Genomic DNA, 21,939 nt, shown 5'->3' on the forward strand with positions numbered 1-21,939 from the left:
TAGAAGTCTGGGGGCTGCTGTCACACCGGACGGGATCTCAGACATACAGATAAACCAGCAAACCAGGCTCTAGGCGGGAAGCAGGGGAAGGGTCACCTCCTAGCAAATCCCTGACTTCTCTCCCTGCTCTGCTCAGCCCACATTCAAACCTTGATGGTAGGAATGAAGTGTCCTCGTGCCTGGGCTAAAACACCCTAGATTCCCTGAGAGGGTGAAAAGGGGAATAGGAGCAGCCTGCTCGCACAGAACCTGGATGGGAGAGATGACACCAACACAACCAAGATAGCAAACAACAAAAACTGAAAACCACACTTATCTTTTCTGAGCTGGAACAGACAACCTTCCCTCCTTGCGTCCAAGGCCAGAATGATTTTTATAACCCGCTCAGAGCACTGGGATAGGGGAGTGCTATTTAAACTAATGACCCCACCCAGTGCACCTGATGGGAGGTGGATCCAGCACGGCTCCAAAACAGAACACTAAACACGTGCTGCTATTCTGGCTGACCTCCGTACATAGTCAGAGCAGGACATGACAGTACCCCCTATTCTACAGGTGACCTCCGGACACCCCGGATCAACCTTATCCGGATGGGATCTATGAAAAGCCCTCACCAGTCGGCTGGCATTGACATCCAGCGCCGGAACCCGCATCCTCTCCTCAGGGCCGTATCCCCTCCAGTGTACCAGGTACTGAAGGGAACCCCAAAGAATTCTAGAGTCGAGAATCCTGGAGATCTTGAACTCCAAGTTTCCATCGACCAGAACAGGAGAAGGAGGCAATGGCAATGGTTCTACCGGTTTCACTTATTTTTTCAGTAAAGACCTGTGGAACACATCATGGATCCTCCAAGTCTGCGGAAGATCCAGCCAAAACGCTACAGGATTGATCACCGCAGGTATTTTGTATGGACCAATAAATCTTGGACCCAGTTTCCAAGATGGCACTCTCAATTTGATATTTTTAGTGGACAACCACACCAGATCACCCACACACAAGTCCGGACCAGTCACACGTCTCTTGTCAGCCATTCGTTTATACCTCTCACCCATCTTCTCCAAATTCCCTTGGATCCTCTGCCAGATGGAGGATAAGGCAGAAGAAAATCTCTCCTCCTCTGGCATCCCAGAGGAACCAGTCCCAGAAAAGGTACCAAACTGAGGATGAAAACCGTATGCGCCAAAAAATGCCGACTTACCCGTGGACTCCTGCCTACGGTTATTCAACGCAAACTCTGCTAAGGACAAGAATGAGGACCAGTCCTGCTGATTCTCAGCCACAAAGCACCTCAAGTAGGTCTCCAGGTTTTTATTAGTACGCTCCTTCTGACCATTCGACTGCGGATGAAAAGCCGAAGAGAATGAAAGTTGAATGCCAAGCCGAGAGCAGAACGCCCTTTAAAACCTGGAGACAAATTGCGTGCCCCTATCAGAGACAACATCCAAAGGAATACCATACAATTTCACAATATTATCCACAAAAATCTGCTCAAGAGTCTTGGTGTTAGGCAGACTAGTTAATGATATAAAGTGAGCCATTTTACTGAAACGGTCAACTACCACCAAAATCACTGTTCTCCCGGAGGAACTCGGCAGATCCGTAATAAAGTCCATAGACAAATGCGTCCAAGGACGAGACGGAATAGACAATAGAAGAAGTGAATCAGCCGGTCGAGTATGAGCAACCTTTGATCGAGCACAGGTTTCACAAGCTGTCACGTAATCCCGAATGCTCTTACGTAACCCTGGCCACCAGAACTTCCGGGACACCAGATCACAGGTGGATTTACCACCAGGATGTCCAGCAAGGACAGTATCGTGATGTTGCTTGAACACCTTGTACTGCAGGCCCTCAGGAACAAACAACCTCCCTGGGGGACAAGAACCAGGAGCCTCCTCCTGGGCTCCCAACACCTCCATCTCCAATTCAGGGTACAGAGGGGAGACCACCACCCCATCCGCTAAAATCGGCGCAGGATCCTCTGAATCACCTCCCCCAGGAAAGCTGCGAGACAAGGCATCTGCCTTGACGTTCTTAACCCCTGGGCGAAACGTAACCACAAAATTGAACCTGGTAAAAAACAGTGACCATCTGGCCTGTCTAGGGTTCAGACGCTTGGCAGATTGCAGATAAGCCAAATTCTTATGGTCTGTATATACCGTAACGGGGTGAGACACCCCCTCCAACCAGTGACGCCATTCCTCAAAGGCCAACTTGATAGCCAACAACTCTATCTCCAACATCATAATTCCTCTCGGCGACCGAGAGCTTCTTGGAGAAAAAAGCACACGGGACCCATTTGCCAGGGGATGAACCCTGTGACAGCACCGCTCCAACCCCCACTTCTGATGCATCAACCTCCACTACAAATGGCTGAGACACATCCGGCTGCACCAGAATGGGAGCTGACGCAAAACGCTCCTTAATAGCCGAAAAGGCCTGCAATGCCTCATCCGACCAGACAGACGTCGGCGCCCTTCTTAGTCATATCCGTGAGAGGTTTTACTATGGTAGAATAGTTTGAAATACATTTTCTATAATAATTTGTAAACCCAAAGAACCGCATCAAAGCTTTCTGATTCTCTGGTCGGTCCCATTCCAGAACCGCCCGGACCTTTTCGGGGTCCATACGAAAACCAGAATCAGAAAGAAGATATCCCAAGAACGGAAGCTCTTGCGCCGCAAACAAACATTTATCCAATTTGGCATATAATTTATTCTCCCGAAGGATCGTCAAAACCTGTCTTACATGATCCTGATGGGTCTTCAGGTCAGGAGAGTAAATAAAAATGTCATCCAAGTAAACTACTACGAACCTCCCCACCAAATGATGAAAAATGTCATTGACGAATCGCTAAAATACTGCTGGCGCGTTCGTCAACCCAAAAGGCATAACCAGGTTCTCAAAAGGACCCTTGTGCGTATTGAAGGCCGTTTTCCACTTATCCCCCTCCAGATTGTAGGCCCCTCTCAAATACAACTTGGAGAACACCTTGGCTCCAACAATCTGATCAAAAAGGTCAGAGATCAAAGGCAGGGGATATGGATCCCGGACCATAATACGGTTCAATTCCCGGAAATCCAAACACTGTCTCAGCGATCCATCTTTTTTTTTTCTTTTTTTTTTTACAAAGAACAAACCTACTGCCACCGGAGACTTAGATGGTTTAATATGACCTTTTGCCAAACTCTCGGCGATATATTTTCACATGACCTCTCTTTCGGGTTGAGAGAGGTTGCAAAGCCGAGACTTTGGCAACTTAGCCCCAGGAATGAGATTAACTGGACAATCATAGTCACGATGAGGGGGCAATTCCTGAGCCCTACACTCCAAAAAGACATCCAAAAAATCTGAGAGGTACTGAGGTAAAGCCGTAGTGGACACACCAGAGATAGAGGTGCCCAGACAATTATCCGAACAAAAATCACTCCAACCAATGATCTGTCTCACTTGCCATCAACAATTGGGTTATGTTTAGTCAACCATGGTAACCCCAAAACTATAGGAGCTGGCAAATCCTTCATTACAAAACAAGACATAATATCAATATGTGAATCACCCACCCTTAAGTGAATACCATGAGCAATGTGAGTGAGATTCCTTTGAGAAAGAGGGGAAGAATCAATTGCAAAAACCCAAATCTCTTTCTCTAAAGTGCAAGTACTTAGACCCAAATTTTGAAGAAAAAGGAAATCAATTAGGTTTACCCCAGCACCACAGTCAAGGAATACTTCAACAAAAATTTCTCTTGACTCTAGCGCCACCCTAGCGGGAAGAAGAAAACGGGAATTGCAGGGAGCTCTACCACATCATTCACACCACCAAGTCAGGAAAGTTTTTTTTTTCTTTTTCTCTTCCACCTGCGGTTTAACAAAAGGACAAGCCAAAACAAAATGACCACTTTTCCCACAGCATTAACACAGTTTGTGCAATCTCCTAAAGTTTCTACTATCAGAACGGCAAGAAACCTGACCCAGCTGCATGGGTTCCTCCGCTACCCCAGAGTTACCTGTAACATCACCCGGGGAGGCCGTCGAGACGAAACCACTCACAGAAGGGATCCCTTGCGCGGAGGGAGCCCTACTCCTTTCTCTGATACGTCTATCTAACAACGTACTGCTAAAGACATGGCATTCTCCAAAGAATCTGGGTACTCATGAAAAGCAAGGGCATATTTCAATCTCTCAGATAACCCCTGACAAAACTGACTACGTAACGCGGGATCATTCCACTTTGATTCGGTCACCCATCTCCTAAACTCAACACAGTAAGCCTCTGCAGAATGTTCACCCTGAAATAAATTATGTAATCTCGATTCCACCATCGAGACCCGGTCTGTGTCATCATAGATCAATCCCAGGACCTTAAAAGATTCCTCCCGACCGAAGGGCCCGAGAACGGGCGGCAGAGAAAAGGCCCAGGATTGTGCGTCCCCCTTAAGCAGAGAAATGACTAAACCTATCCTCTGACTTTCATCACGAGAAGACGATGGACGCAGCCAAAAATATAATTTGCAAGACTCTCTAAAACTGATAAAATCATCCGTACCCCCTGCAAATCGATCAGGAAGAGCAACCTTAGGCTCCACATAAAATTTACCTCCTCCAGATGCCAGAGCATTCTGACACTGTGTGACTGAACCACGTAGCTCCGCAACCTCTAGGGATAGCCCCTGCATGCGGTTAACTAACGTATCAATTGACGCCATCACAAAAACCAGCACGGCTCCAAAACAGAACACTAAACACGTGCTGCTATTCTGGCTGACCTCCGTACATAGTCAGAGCAGGACATGACAGCTGCAAAACGGATCAGTTAGGTTTCCGTTATGCAGGAGAGGAGCTTTAGAGGCATTGCGTTATACATTCCGTCATAGAACTGCATTATGGTACGTGGTAAAGGAATCCATAACGCAATTCACCTTTTACCAGTAAACGAAACGTGAAGGAATTTCAAAATATGAAATTCACTCATCTCTAGTGGTAATCTCATGAGGAGTCAACACAATGGTCCAGTCACAAAGTGGTAAGGGTGGAAGCTGCATTAGGAATCAAGATAGTGGCCCAGTCACAGAGTGGTTAGGGTGGCAATCGCATGATGAGTCAACACAGTAGCCCATTCACAGAGTGGTAAGGGTGGCAACCGCATGAGAAGTCAACATAGTGGCCCAGTCACAGAGTGGGGAGGTGGGGGGCAACAGCAGTGGAAGTAACAGCACAAGATGGTGGGTGGCAGCAGGAGAAGATATCAGCAGAGGCAGCAGGTAAGGGGCATCAGAATAGTGGCTGAAGCAGGTGGCCAGAAGAAACTGGTCTTTTTTTGCAAAGTTTTGGTGTGGCACCCAGAATGATCTAGTCTAGTGCATCAGGCACTGTCGTGTGGAAATCCTGGCTGATCCATGCTGATTCATTTTCACAAAGGTCAGTTTCTCAACATTTTGGGTGGGAAGATGAGCTCTCCTTGGGGTAACTATGCCCCCCGCCGCACTAAACACTCGCTCTGATGCTACACTACTGGCTGGGCAGGAAAGCTTGTCCACAGCAAACTCAGCCAGTTGCGGCCACAAATCGAGTTTGGCTGCACAGGAGTCCAGGATATTTTGGATGAGGGGTGGCAGGGTGCAGTGCAAGTATGCCACCACCTGCTGGTTGAGGTTCTGCGCCATGTCTTGCTGCTGGTGGGTGGTTTCTTCAGTAGGAAAGAAAAGTGCTCAGAGACTCCAGACTTAAGTTGCTGATGATGGAGCCTGGGGATCAGTGATGGACAGTTCACAGTGTTCGCCATGCGGGCTGCAATCTTGACTCAAGTCCGGCGATGCACAGGTAAGCCCTTACCTGTGCCTGTGTCGGGGGCCGGTCTGAAACAAACGCGGTCACCGGGAGCAGCTAGTTCAAAGAACAGCCCGATGAAGGCCCCCAGTGGCTGTTCTCGGAACTGCCTGCTCCGGGTGACTGTATTTGTTTCAGACCGGCTCGCGGCGCATGAGTTAAGATGGCAGCCCGCATGTGTACGTTGGCGAACACTGCAAACTGGCCATCACTGCTGGGGATGCTCATGCTCCCCCTTCCAGCAGCCCCCACCCCCCCAGTCAGATCTTGTGAGGATGGGCAATGACACATATAGGGAGCAGCCAACTGACTACATAGGATGTTTTAATAGTAGTTGAATTTATCCTCCCTCTCAGTGGGTGGAAAAAAGGCCCCCATTTTGGAGTGGATGGTCTAACATGGTGGAGAGCCAGTAGCCATCACTCTGCCAAATGGTGATAATATGGCTGTCACTACCCAATCAACTCAGTATGCATCTGCCTCCATCTCCAATCCATATTCCCATGGTGTGTCAAGGTCATCTGCATGCCTGGTCTTCCTCATCACCCACAGCTCTTTATGCTCCTCCTGTTCCTCTCTTGTCACTTGTGAAGATAAACTAACCATTTCTGTACACATTGTTTGTGTGTGAATGTCCTCCTCCTCCTTCGCCAGTTCAGCCCCCACAGGGCTCAGGTGATGCCACGTCTCCTGTACCCTAGCCAGACAGATTTATCAGCATCTGCTCCAGGACATGAAAGAGTGGAGAAGTCCTGGCCACTAACAAAGTGGTCTCTTCAAAAGGTCTTAGCAAATGCCAGATGCAGGTCTATAGCTTTTAGGCAGGAAGGGTAGATTCAGACATACGTATCATTAAAGTATCAGAGTGCGGTCCCCTTCCCCCAATGGGGAGGATATGAATGCACATGTGAAATACGCATCAGCAGCAGATTCATTCACCCTGGAATCTACCCAGACCTGATAGTTTTAAATGTTTGTCCCTAAGTGTACATTATACAATGTGTAATCTAAGGATTTCAATAAAGAATTATTATTAGATTTAGTTTAAGTTATATTATCAGAGAGGTTGCAGACACACGCTTCAGGTCCAAGAGACCATTTAAATTTTCTGTTTATCAAAAATTAGCGTGGTAACCTCCTGCGGGATTTTTTGTTTGTTAATAATAGCAAATGCCAGATGTCACGCATGACACTGGCTAACGTCAAAGTTACACAGGGGAGTGTTATTGTGCACCTGCATCCTCAAAAAATCATTTACGGCCTTCCTCTACTCCTATAGTTGGTCCAACATGTGGAGGGTGGCGTTCCAACGGGTGGAAACGCTGCATATCAGGCAATGATATGGAATGCTATTCTGCTGTTGTAGCTCAAGGAGGCCGTGTTTTGCAGTGCAAGAGTTGCTTAAGTGCATGCAGTTTCCTGGCCATTTTCAGGATGTCTTGCAGTTGGGTGGAAGATTTTAGGAAAAGCTTTACAACCAAATAAAAAACGTGAGCCATGGGTCAGCCCTCCTTAATGCAGTGCCCACATTATGTTCTTCCCATTGTCAGTGACCATGGTTCAGATTTTTCAGTTGGCGACGATTCGATTTCCTCTTGAAGGACACGGAGCAGTTCCTCCCTGGTGAGACTCTTTTCGCCCAGGCAAACCAGGTGCACAATAGTATAACACCACTGTGTTCTGCATAGGTGGTATGCTGAAGAAGCACTCTGAATTGTGCCTGCAGTGGAGGCTGAGGACAAGGTTGACAACGATGGGAATCAAACACAGCTCACTTCTGCTGAGGTGTTGGAGCCTTGACTGCTGTAGAAGGGGTGCAGGCCACTGGGTGATATAGTGGTAGCTGCATCAGGCTGTACCACTACATTAGCACCACAGTTTTGCTGGGCCACTTTACGGTGACGCTGCATGTGTTGACACAGGGCCGTGGTGCCAACACCGGCATCCTGGCCACGCTTCACCTTCTGCCTACAGATTCTACAAATGGCCAAGCTGACGTCCTCTGGCAGCTTGATGAAAAATTCCCACATCGGCAAGTATGGAATTTTCCCCCTACCACTCAGTGCTGACCGCCTGCCACCACTGCTACTTCTTTCCGGACAGGCACCTGAATAGCAGACAGTCTACCTCAGGCAAGTTTAGCTCCAGACTTCAAACTGCTGCCACCCTGCTGACTCATGGCCATGCTACCAAACCGCTGGCTCAGCCGCTGCCTCATGTGCAAGCTGCCACCTTCCTTCCCTGATGATGATGAAGCCCCCTCTTCAACCGGCTACCATGTGCGATCGGCTACATCATCATTCACTACTGTCTGCACGTCACTTATGTCACCCTCACCAGTCTCAGGGACACTTGTCTCACCGCTCGCAACATCTGCTCCCACGCGACTCTCATCGTTGCTATTTCTCCACCTACCAGAGGAAGTAGAGGATCTCTCATTCACATCTTGGCTGGGCAGTAGCTGCTGATTGTCCTCAATAAGCTTGTCCTTGCTGAAAAGCAGAGCTGACCTGACAGCATATAATACTTCCCAAGCAGAAGGAACAGAAAATGAAAGAGGCAGGTCCAGGACAGGTGGGGACCATGCCAATTAAGCGTGGTGTCAGAGGAACTCTTCGACTCCTGGAAGAGGGTGTCTGAGATGATGTTGACCGAGACCGAGTCAACCATTCAAGGACAGCTGGGTTGCTGGGCAAAACACGACCGCTGGATGACACTGGCAGCTATGGACTCTGGCAGCGACTACTGCTACCACCCCTCCTTCTTCTGCTGCTACTTCTGCCAGCTCCAGAAACATTTGGCCACTGGACAGTGCTTTAGAAGGGCCTGGCACCTGTCTATCGGACATAATGTACTGTAACAGCAACTGTAAGGGCAAAATAGCAGTAGTGTCAGGGTGCAATTTCACCCCCAAAACAAGGATGAATGGATGTAAGAATGTGAGCACACTAAAATCTGTACTATCAGGCCGCAATTTCACCCCAATTACCCAATTAGGGATTAACAGGTTTTCAATATGTATAAAAGAATGTGAACACCCCAAAAATCTGTAGTATCAGATGGCAATTTCACTCCAATTACATAATTAAGGAGGATTGAATTATGTATAAAAGAACATGAACACCATTAAATCTGTAGTACCAAGCCGCAATTTCAACCCAATTACACAATCAAGGATTCACAAATTAAATTATATATAAAAGAATGTGGAACGCCCAGAATCTGTGGTATTAGACCACAGTTTCACCCCAATAACAGAATCAAGGATTAATGGAATTACCTATGTATAAAACAATGCAAACAATCTAAAATCTTCAGCATTAGAACACTTTTTAACCCCTATTAGTACAGCAAGGTGTAATAGAATAGCTCCTATTAGCCAAGCTTTACACTGTTCAATTAGTCCCTGCTCTTTTCCCGACAGTGTGGATAATGTGTTATTATTATTAATTATTAAAGCGCCATTCATTCCATACGGATGTACATATGAAAAGGGGAATACATACATAATACAGACAATTGCACTAAGCATAAACAAGACGAGTTACAAACTGGTACAGTTCAACAGTCTGAAATTGTCCACACCCCTCATCTTATCTTCTAATCGCTGGTATGTCTACATTGAAGCTAACTGCTGCACCCAGCTTTTTCACAGTCTGATATTGTCCACACCCCTCATCTATCCTTTTAATCCCTGGTATGTCTACATTGAAGCTAACTGCTGCACCCAGCTTTTCCACAGTCTGATATTGCCCACACCCCTCAGCTTTACTTCTAATCCCTGGTATGTCTACATTTAACTTTAATGTCTCTTTCCCTGCTGGATTTATTAAGTATTTGTTTACATTGACTATCTGGTCCTCCCTTGATTAGGCCATAAGTAGCCCCCCCCCCCTCTTGGTCACACCTGATTGAACACTGAGTGGTATAAATCTAAGTTCCTAGGTCTTCCAGACCTTGGTCTTTCCAAATGCAACATCCTTCAAGTGCAACTCTATAAGTGCACATCCTGAATTATACCAGAATGGAACCAGAAGGAGACCATAGGTGATTACAGACATAGTTACTGCAAACAATGTTTACATTTTTCATCTTACCCTTCCAACTTTTCCACAACCTCCTCAAATACTCCCACATCCATTCACCCAGCAAGGAACTATTCATCTCTTCCTCCATCTTACCTTCTCACCTGACTGCTTTCACAAACCTGTTTGCCAACGTAAAAAAACACTTCCTTCCCAAACACACACGGATACCTCAAGCCCTCTCTTATTCTCATCTATTAACACTTTCTCTGCTTCTCCTGACTGCACGAGATAGCTCACCAAATCCAGGCCCCCCTCAGAAAATCCACACTATCACCTCCATGTCCCAGTACAAATCTCTTTCTACAAATTTCTGCAACCCCTTAAACCTAATAACCATTCTTCTGACCCCTGCTCCTTTGGTTCCTCTTGCAGGAACATTATGGAATGCACGCTCTGTCTGTAACGAACTGTCCTACATTCATGATCTCTTCATCTCTAAAAAAAACTTTCCTTTCTGGGTCTCACAGAAACATGGCTGACACCTCCTCCCCTGCTGCACTCTCATATAGTGGATTTCATTTCACTCACACACCCCGCACCGGCAGCAAACATAGTGGAGGAGTTGGTCTTCTCCTATTAGACACATGCTCCTACAGCCCAACTCCACTGCCACCCTCCATTACATTCACCTCATTTGAAGTACACTCTGTTCGTATCTACTCTCCCTCCAACCTTCAAGTAGCTGTCATTTACCGCCCCCCAAGCCCAGCAACCATCTTTCTTGACTACTTTAACACCTGGCTACTACACTTTCTTTCTGCCGACATCTCCACCATCATCATGGGTGACTTCAACATCCCTATTGACACCTGCCACTCAGCCGCCTCTAAAATCCTATCACTCTCTTTCTCCTTCGGTCTCTCAAAGTGGTCTTCAGCTCCCACCCACAGAGATGGTCACACTCTGGATCTGATCTTTACCCGCCTCTGTTCCCTATCTAAACTTTCTAATTCGCATCTCCTCCTATCCGACCACAAACTACTCGCCTTCTCTTCATTGGTCTCTTCTGCTGCTCCCCCGATCTAAAAACTAGCACACCCCCACAGGAACCTTAAACATCTCGACTTTCACTTGCTTTCTGACTCTCTTCTCCAACTCTCTACCATCTGTTCCCTCCAAGACCCAGATGCTGCCACCACCCTATATAACACGACAATAAGTACAGCTCTCGGCACTGTTGCCCCCTTCACACACAACAAAACCCGAAAAATGAACAGGCAACCCTGGCAAACCAACCTGACCAAAAAACTCAGACAAGCTTCCAGGGCTGCAGAGCGGTGATGGAAGAAATCCCATTCTAAAGATCAATTCACCGCATACAAGCAATCCCTCCTCATATTCAAAACAGGCCTACTTCTCATCTCTCATATCTTCCCTGGCCCACAGCCCTAAACAACTTTTTAACACTTTTAACTCCCTTCTCAGTCCCCCAGCGCCCCCACTCTATCCTCTCATCTCAGCTGAGGACTTTACCACATAATTCAAACAAAAGATAGTTAACATCAGAGAAAGCTTCAGTACACAGTTCCCACAGACCCTCTACACAACAGCTTGGTCCTCTTCTCCCAAAACCTCTACACTCTACTTTCCAGATCACATCTCACCACCTGTGCACTTGACCATCCCACCTCATCCCTAATCTCACCACAGTGTTATTCGAGTGCTAACTCATCTATCTCTTCAACCTATCACTAACCTCTGGTGTCTTCACCTCTGCTTTTAAACATGCTACCATTACACCTATTCTCAAAAATCCTTCACTTGACCCATCTTCTTCGTCCAATTATCGCCCCATATCACTTCTTCCGTATGCCTCAAAGCTACTTGAACAACACGTCCATTAGGAACTGTCCTCTCACCTCTACTCCTGTTCCCTCTTTGACCGGCTACAATCTGGCTTCCAAACCCACCACTCAACTGAGACTGCCCTTACCAAAGTCACCAATGACCTACTAACAGCCAAAACCAAAACCATTACTCTGTCTTCCTTCTCCTTGACCTGTTATATCCCTACACTATCACTTAACTGTCCCTGAACTACTCAATAGTAATATTTTGTGAATAAATTGTTTCCTAATCACTGTTCCTAGTGCCTGCCACATCTCTCACTGGAAACTGGCGGAGACTGGGCAGGAGGAGAGTTTTTATAGGGCTGTTGCATCACAGGGGCTGGCTATCTGCTGATTAGCTGGCTGCATGGGTGATCTTTCATTCCCAGGCTTCTTACTTACTTTTTCTAACATGTGCAGCATCCATTTTAGAAAAAATATGATTAGTTGCTGCAATCAATCGAATCCCACTTCGTCAATTTCGATTCACTCATCTCTAGCTATAGCAATGTATCTAAAAATAAAAAAAATACAACTGCTGAAAACCTCTGTTTTACAGAGAAAATTTTTAAAATTCATGTAAAGTGAAAGAGTGGTGAGCACAGAAGAATTAACTTTCCTACAAAAGTGATTACTACTGACAGACTGTTACTGCAAGGAGAGATAGACCAGAGTATGTAAATACAATTCATCTCAATATAAATATTGCAATTAGAGATGAGCGAATTTCATGTTTTGAAAATCGTTCATGCTTTAGTGGTAAAATCAGAATTGCGTTATGGATTCCGTTACCACGGACCATAACGCAATTCTATGCTGGAATGCAGTATGGAATGCCTTTAGAGGCATTTCGTTATTCATTCCTTCATAATAGAAGTCTATGGGCTGCATAACGTATCCGTCCCGTTTCCGTTATGCAGGAGAGGACTCCCCTGCATAACGGTAACAGGACGGATCCGTTATGCAGGCAATAGACTTTTATTATGACTGAATCAATAACGGAATGCCTCTAAAGGCATTCCGTGCTGCATTCCGTCATAGAATTGAGTTATGGTCCGTGGTAACATAATTCATAACGCAATTGTCCTTTAACCACCAAACAAAGCGTGCACGATTTTTAAAACATGAAATTCGCTCATCTCTAATTGCAATATTTATATTGAGATGAATTTTATTTACATACTCTGGTCAATCTCTCCTTGCAGTAACAGTTTGTCAGCAGTAATCACTTTTGTAGGAAAGTTAATTCTTCTGTGCTCACCACTCTTTCACTTTACATGAATTTTTTACATTTTCTCTGTAAAAGAGATGTTTTCAGCAGTTGTTTTTTTTTTCTTTTTAGATACATTGCTATAGCTAGAGATGAGCGAATCGAAGTTGACGAAGTGGAATTCGATTGAACACAGTAACAAATCTTTTTTTTTCTAAAATGGCTGCTGCACATGTTAGAAAAAGTAAGTAAGAAGCTTGGGAATGAAGGATCACCCATGCAGTCAGCTAATCAGCAGATAACCAGGCCCTGTGATGCAACAGCCCTATAAAAACTCTCCTCCTGCCCAGTCTCCACCAGTTTCCATTGACAGACATGGCAGGCACTAGGAACAGTGATTAGGAAACAATTTATTCACAAAATATTACTATTGGGCAGTTCAATGACAGCTAAGTGATAGTGTAGGGATATAACAGGTCAAGGAAAAGGAGGACTGTAGAGGGAAGTCAGGTGGGCGTATGTATATGGATATATATATATATATATATATATATATATATATGTACAGTCATGTGAAAAAATTAGGACACCCTTTGAAAGCATGTGGTTTTTTGTAACATTTTTAATAAAAGGTTATTTCATCTCCGTTTAAACAATACAGAGAGATTAAAGTAATCCGACTAAACAAAGAAAACTGAAGAAAAGTCTTTTCAAGATCTTCTGTAAATGTCATTCTACAAAAATGCCTATTCTAACTGAGGAAAAAGATAGGACACCCTTGCCCCTAATAGCGAGTGTTACCTCCTTTGGCTGAAATAACTGCAGTGAGACGGTTCTTGTAGCCATCTACCAGTCTTCGACATCGGTCTGAGGAAATTTTACCCCACTCCTCAATGCAGAACTTTTTCAGCTGTGAGATGTTTGAGGGGTTTCTTGCACGTACAGCCCTTTTCAAGTCACCCCATTTGGGATTCAAATCTGGACTTTGACTTGGCCATTCCAGGACTCTCCATTTCTTCTTTTTCAGCCAATCTTTGGTTGATTTACTAGTATGTTTTGGGTCATTGTCATGTTGCATGGTCCAGTTCCGCTTCAGCTTTAATTTTCTAACTGATGGTCTCACATGTTCTTCAAGCACCTTCTGATACACAGTAGAATTCATCGTGGATTCTATGATGGTGAGCTGACCAGGTCCTGCTGCAGCAAAGCAGCCCCAAACCATGACACTTCCACCTCCATGCTTCACAGTTGGTATGAGGTTCTTTTCTTGGAATGCTGTGTTTGGTTTACGCCAAACATGTCCTCTGCTGTTGTGTCCAAATAATTCAATTTTGGACTCATCTGTCCAAAGAACATTATTCCAGAAGTCCTGGTCTTTGTCAACTTTATCTCTGGCAAATGTCAGTCTGGCCTCGATGTTTCTCTTGGAAAGCAAAGGTTTCCTCCTTGCACACCTCCCATGCAAGTTAAACTTGTACAGTCTCTTTCTGATTGTAGAGGCATGTACTTCTACATCAACAGTAGCCAGAGCCTGCTGTAGTTCTCGAGATGACACTTTAGGGTTTTTGGAGACCTCTTTTAGCATCTTGCGGTCTGCTCTTGGGGTGAACTTGCTGGGGGCGACCAGTCCTGGGCATGTTGGCAGTTGTTTTGAAAGCCCTCCACTTGTAGACTATCTTCCGGACAGTGGAATGGCTGATTTCAAAATCTTTTGAGATCTTTTTAAATCCCTTCCCAGACTCATAGGCTGCTACAATCTTTTTTCTGAAGTCCTCTGACAGCTCTTTTGCTCTCACCATGGTGCTCACTCTCACTTCAACAGTCAGGAGCACACCAAACTAAATGTCTGAGGTTTAAATTGTAGAGGCTTAAATGTCTGAGGTTTAAATTGTAGAGGCATGTACTTCTACATCAACAGTAGCCAGAGCCTGCTGTAGTTCTCGAGATGACACTTTAGGGTTTTTGGAGACCTCTTTTAGCATCTTGCGGTCTGCTCTTGGGGTGAACTTGCTGGGGCGACCAGTCCTGGGCATGTTGGCAGTTGTTTTGAAAGCCCTCCACTTGTAGACTATCTTCCGGACAGTGGAATGGCTGATTTCAAAATCTTTTGAGATCTTTTTAAATCCCTTCCCAGACTCATAGGCTGCTACAATATTTTTTCTGAAGTCCTCTGACAGCTCTTTTGCTCTCACCATGGTGCTCACTCTCACTTCAACAGTCAGGAGCACACCAAACTAAATGTCTGAGGTTTAAATAGGGCAAGCCTCATTCAACATGCAGAGTAACGATCTACTAATTATGTGCACCTGGTGTGATATACCTGTGTGAGATCTGAGCCAATTTAAGAGGGAATACATGTGAGGGTGTCCTATCTTTTTCCTCAGTTAGAATAGGCATTTTTGTAGAATGACATTTACAGAAGATCTTGAAAAGACTTTTCTTCAGTTTTCTTTGTTTAGTTGGATTACTTTAATCTCTCTGTATTGTTGAAACGGAGATGAAATAACCTTTTATTAAAAATGTTACAAAAAACCACATGCTTTCAAAGGGTGTCCTAATTTTTTCACATGACTGTATCTGCCCCTTCTTTGATATGTGTATATATGTATATATATGGGCCCCTTTATATGGCCAATGGCCCTGTATGGCAAGTGGGGACATGTGTATGTCCCCTGTATGTGATTCCCCAGGTATATGCAAGTCTGTGTGTATATATAGATGTGTGTATGTATTTGCACGCATGTCTATGTATATACACTTATGTCAGCATGACAGTATGTATGTGGGCTTATTGCTGCCCATTCATGCCCCCGGTTTTGTATGTATGTATGTGTATATGTTTATAGATGTGCCCCAAGCATCTGTGGATATAAATATATATATATGTATATATGTAGAGGGAAGTGTATTGAATATTCCCTAGATTCAATTCCCTATCAATTCTTATCAACAGTTCATCCCCCATGTTTAAAGACTTGTGCTGATAGCCTGTAGGATAACAGCTCATCAATATCTAGTCCTCTTTTGTTCAGGCCCTAAACAGTAGGATGGTCTCGTTTCCTGGTCACCTCAGGACAAAGAGATTGCAGACTCTCTGGCACCGTTTGTCAGGGGGCTTTCTAACCAGGGACATCATGAATCTGTTTCCACACCTCTGCCCCATGGCTAAACTCCATCCCACTACTTCCAGCATTTGGGGACTAGGGGGGAGGACTCTTGGGATTTGAGCATAAAGAGAGGGACACTTGGTAGAGGGGACAGAAGTGGAGTGCATGCAGCCTCATGGATGAGAGAAGAGCCGAGCCGCCCCCCCGAAGAGGATCACCCCTAGAAGGACAAGCACCCCCTGGACAACAAGTGCTGAGTATCATTAACCCCTATACCACCAACGATATTTACCCTTACATTCTCCCTATACCACCGATATTAACCCATACCTACCCTATCCCACCAACAAATACCTACCCTATCCCACCAACGGATCCCCCTGATTCTACCCTATCCCACCAAAGGATCCCACTGATTAACCCCTACCAACCCTATCCCACCAACGTACCCCTGCTAAAACATCCTACGATCAACCCCTATCCACTGCTACTGTAGTCATTTCCCTGTAGGGATAGTTTTTAGTCTTGGTTGGGTGGGCTGTTAATGTATGTGTGTACTGTATAGTTGGTTTGTGGGTGGAATTTGATATTGTGTAGTGAAGTTTAGTACTGTATTTTTAGTAGTGTATTGTTAGTGAATTGCGTGCGTTGTGTACTGTAGGTGTTAATAAATGTTATTGGTATTATACCTATCGCGCTACGTGTGTTTATTAGCGGTAGCTAGCTCAGTTAGGCTTGCAGCTAGTTTAGTGATTAGTGTAAGGAAAAGTGAAAGTAGTGTATATTAATTTATAAAGGTATAAATAGGCTGGGTGATCGGTAGAAGGCTCCTCCTATTTATGAATATTAATTATTGATATTTGCATAACTATTGGTAATTAATATTCCCCCTTTACAAGGACAGAGTAATGTTTTTGGTTTTGGCGGGTAGTAGGTCATTGGTGACTTTGGTAAGGGCAGTCGCAGTCGAGTGGTGGGGTTGGAAGCCAGATTGTAGCAGGTCAAAGAGGGAGCAGGGGGAGAAGTGAGAGGACAGTTCCGAATTGACATGTTGTTCAAGTAGCTTTGAGGCATACGGAAGAAGTGATATGGGGCGATAACTGGACAAAGAAGATGGGTCAAGTGAAGGCTTTTTGAGGATAGGTGCAATGGTAGCATGTTTAAAAGCAGAGGTGAAGACACCAGAGGTTAGTGATAGGTTGAAGAGATGAGTTAGGGCTGGGATAACACTGTGGTGAGGTTAGGGATGAGGTGGGATTCCGTTATAATAGAAGTCTATGGCCTGCATAACGGAACCGTCCAGTTTCCATTATGCAAGAGAAGACTCCCCTGCATAACTGTAACAGGACGTATCCGTTATGCAGGCCATAGACTTCTATTATGACTGAATCAATAATGGAATGCCTCTAAAGCCTGAACAAATTTCTAAATCTGAAATTCGCTCATCTCTAATTGCAATGTTTATAAAAATATTATGAAAAAAAGCATGCTAAATGCACAGCCATGTCTTGATTGTCTTGTGAAATAAGGTCCCTCAAATAAGCTATTAAATTTCATTTTCTTACCTGGAAATAAAAATCTAAGGTTCCAGCCATGTCAGTATGTTCTGGAAAACACTGTAATAAAAAAAAATATATATATATAAATTCTATATTAATAAACAAGGTATTTCAAATTACAATTTCACATTTATTTATTTCACATGTACTATAAAACATGATTGAAAGTATTTTATTTCTGACAAAGTTCCAGACACAAAGTAGTTTGAAGAGAACTTTCACCACTACTGACATGTCTGTTTTATTAGCTTCATGCATTTCCCATGTAATAACAATTCTAGAGCATCTATTCTTATGGCTGTATGTTGTGCCATTCCTTTATCATTTCTACTAGAAATTATGACTGAATTGCTATAAGCTTTCAGTAAGGGTACAGAGGGGAGGTAACAAGTTGGGGACTGCAGACATATGTCACCGCCAGTTCTCTGAGAAAATCTGGCAGACGTTCTTCTCTACCTCTTGCATGACATTCTTTGTTTTGGTTTCACTTTGTCATCTCCTTTCCTTCTCCCAGGTGTCACCAATTTAGACTAATTGTCTCCCCTTATATTCCCTCACATACTGCCTCACTTTGCGGTTTATACTATTCCTGGATGAGGTGTTCACTGCTGGAGGCTGCTGCTGTTTGCTAAGATAAGTATTTTTCTTTATTTGTGTTTCCTTGCTGGCTTGATTCTAGATGACCCTGACTCCGTCCGTATTAAGTACAGGGAGCCGGTGGTCGTGTCCCCTCACTGTTATAGGGTCTTCAGGTGTCACACAGTCTTAGGTACGTGGGCATGCAATCGTCTACCATTCAGACCCTTGCATGGGCATAGCAGTCAGGAAGAGCTCTTAGGGTTTTATAGGGCTCACCCATATGCTCCTTAGTTTGGGATCAAGCCAGTTGGATGTTTATTTATCAGTTCCAGCTATCTGCAACATCATCCGTGACAACATCTAGCAAATATTCATAACTTCTAGTATAAATAATAAAGGAATGGCACAACATAGAGACATAAGAATAGATGCTCCAGAATTGTTAGTACGTGGGGAATGCATGAAGCTATTAAAACAGAGATGTCAGGAGTGGTGAAAGGTCCTCTTTAAAGGATAACAAAATGGTATGTGCAAATGTCATATTTATAGCTAAAGCAGTCCACAGTTAAACCAAGGCCACATTCAGGTAGAAAAAAAACTATGAGATTACTGCACCATTTTTCATGTATCAAACCATCTTCCAATAGTAGTGGCCTCGGCCACCATGCCTTTATGATCACTGTTGGGAGGATATCTGTAATACAGTGCCACAATCCCACTGCAACTACCTGGTATCAGATAAATCTATGATTCTGGAAGCAGTGGGGTATCTCTCATAGTGGCAGACCACGCAGTTGCTATGGGACCCCTGGGGAAGGGAAACCCATAGTGGAGGATAGGACCCGCCCCTAATTACCATCAATACAGGCTCCCCTGCATCTTCAATCTAAAATTCCTATTTTCAGTAGAGAAAGCTTAAGGACCTTTGGTCATGTCATCACAGGTCTTGTGCATCTAGCAAGGGAACTGCACAGAGAATAGTGTAGTTTGCAGGTCAGAACAGTGCATCTGCCAGGACCTGTGATGACATCATCTTCAGTGTCACATGTCCTGCATGATCTAACAAAAGTGAATCAAAAGGGAAAAAAAATCACCACGTGGCGCCTAACTGCTAACAAGATATTGTATATACTTACAAAAGATGTACACCAATAGTAGGGGTTATATATAAATAAATAAATATATATATATATATATATATATAACTGTAATTGATATACAGGGAGTGCAGAATTATTAGGAAAATGAGTATTTTGACCACATCATCCTCTTTATGCATGTTGTCTTACTCCAAGCTGTATAGGCTCGAAAGCCTACTACCAATTAAGCATATTAGGTGATGTGCATCTCTGTAATGAGAAGGGGTGTGGTCTAATGACATCAACACCCTATATCAGGTGTGCATAATTATTTGGCAACTTCCTTTCCTTTGGCAAAATGGGTCAAAAGAAGGACTTGACAGGCTCAGAAAAGTCAAAAATAGTGAGATATCTTGCAGAGGGATGCAGCACTCTTAAAATTGCAAAGCTTCTGAAGCGTGATCATCGAACAATCAAGCGTTTCATTCAAAATAGTCAACAGGGTCGCAAGAAGCGTGTGGAAAAACCAAGGTGCAAAATAACTGCCCATGAACTGAGAAAAGTCAAGCGTGCAGCTGCCAAGATGCCACTTGCCACCAGTTTGGCCATATTTCAGAGCTGCAACATCACTGGAGTGCCCAAAAGCACAAGGTGTGCAATAATCAGAGACATGGCCAAGGTAAGAAAGGCTGAAAGACGACCACCACTGAACAAGACACACAAGCTGAAACGTCAAGACTGGGCGAAGAAATATCTCAAGACTGATTTTTCTAAGGTTTTATGGACTGATGAAATGAGAGTGAGTCTTGATGGGCCAGATGGATGGGCCCGTGGCTGGATTGGTAAAGGGCAGAGAGCTCCAGTCCGACTCAGACGCCAGCAAGGTGGAGGTGGAGTACTGGTTTGGGCTGGTATCATCAAAGATGAGCTTGTGGGGCCTTTTCGGGTTGAGGATGGAGTCAAGCTCAACTCCCAGTCCTACTGCCAGTTTCTGGAAGACACCTTCTTCAAGCAGTGGTACAGGAAGAAGTCTGCATCCTTCAAGAAAAACATGATTTTCATGCAGGACAATACTCCATCACACGCGTCCAAGTACTCCACACCGTGGCTGGCAAGAAAGGGAATAAAAGAAGAAAATATAATGACATGGCCTCCTTGTTCACCTGATCTGAACCCCATTGAGAACCTGTGGTCCATCATCAAATGTGAGATTTACAAGGAGGGAAAACAGTACACCTCTCTGAACAGTGTCTGGGAGGCTGTGGTTGCTGCTGCACGCAATGTTGATGGTGAACAGATCAAAACACTGACAGAATCCATGGATGGCAGGCTTTTGAGTGTCCTTGCAAAGAAAGGTGGCTATATTGGTCACTGATTTGTTTTTGTTTTGTTTTTGAATGTCAGAAATGTATATTTGTGAATGTTGAGATGTTATATTGGTTTCACTGGTAAAAATAAATAATTGAAATGGGTATATATTTGTTTTTTTGTTAAGTTGCCTAATAATTATGCACAGTAATAGTCACCTGCACACACAGATATCCCCCTAAAATAGCTAAAACTAAAAACAAACTAAAATCTACTTCCAAAAATATTCAGCTTTGATATTAACCACTTCAGCCCCGCTAGGTGAAACCCCCTTCATGACCAGAGCACTTTTTACACTTCGGCACTACACTACTTTCACCGTTTATCGCTCGGTCATGCAACTTACCATACAAATGAATTTTACCTCCTTTTCTTCTCACTAATAGAGCTTTCATTTGGTGGTATTTAATTGCTGCTGGCATTTTTACTTTTTTTGTTATTAATCAAAATGTAATGATTTATTTGCAAAAAAAAAGACATTTTTCAGTTTCAGCTGTAAAATTTTGCAAAAAAAAAACGACATCCATATAAAAAATTTTCACCAAATTTATTGTTCTACATGTCTTTGATAAAAAAAATATGTTTGGGCAAAAAAAAAAAAAATGGTTTGGGTAAAAGTTATAGCATTTACAAACTATGGTACAAAAATGTGAATTTCCGCTTTTTGAAGCAGCTCTGACATTCTGAGCACCTGTCATGATTCCTGAGGTTCTACAATGCCCAAACAGTAGAAAACCCCCACAAATGACCCCATTTCGGAAAGTAGACACCCTAAGGTATTCGCTGATGGGCATAGTGAGTTCATAGAACTTTTTATTTTTTTTCACAAGTTAGCAGAAAATGATGATGATTTTTTTTTTTTTTCTTACAAAGTCTCATATTCCACTAACTTGCGACAAAAAATAAAAAATTCTAGGAACTCACCATGCCCCTCACAGAATACCTTGGGGTGTCTTCTTTCCAAAATGGGGTCACTTGTGGGGTAGTTATACTGCCCTGGCAATTTAGGGGCCCAAATGTGTGAGAAGAACTTTGCAATCAAAATGTGTAAAAAATGACCGGTGAAATCCAAAAGGTGCACTTTGGAATATGTGCCCCTTTGCCCACCTTGGCAGCAAAAAAGTGTGACACATCTGGTATCGCCGTACTCAGGAGAAGTTGGGGAATGTGTTTTGGGGTGTCATTTTACATATACCCATGCTGGGTGAGAGAAATATCTTGGCAAAAGACAACTTTTCCCATTTTTTTTATACAAAGTTGGCATTTGACCAAGATATTTTTCTCACCCAGC

General features: G+C 44.0%; 1 protein-coding gene across 2 annotated transcripts in view; it reads right to left on the bottom strand.

Annotated features, from left to right (window-relative positions):
• GLS (glutaminase) overlaps positions 1 to 21,939 on the bottom strand; it is a 1,258,313-nt gene that overhangs the window by 429,953 nt on the left and 806,421 nt on the right. For both annotated transcript variants that reach the window (XM_044303244.1, XM_044303245.1), the window contains exon 11: positions 17,629 to 17,679. In XM_044303244.1, coding sequence (XP_044159179.1) covers positions 17,629 to 17,679 — 51 coding nt within the window. The remainder of the gene's footprint in view (positions 1 to 17,628; positions 17,680 to 21,939) is intronic.

Source organism: Bufo gargarizans, chromosome 8 (genome assembly GCF_014858855.1).
Source record: "Bufo gargarizans isolate SCDJY-AF-19 chromosome 8, ASM1485885v1, whole genome shotgun sequence".
Lineage (NCBI taxonomy): Eukaryota > Metazoa > Chordata > Amphibia > Anura > Bufonidae > Bufo > Bufo gargarizans.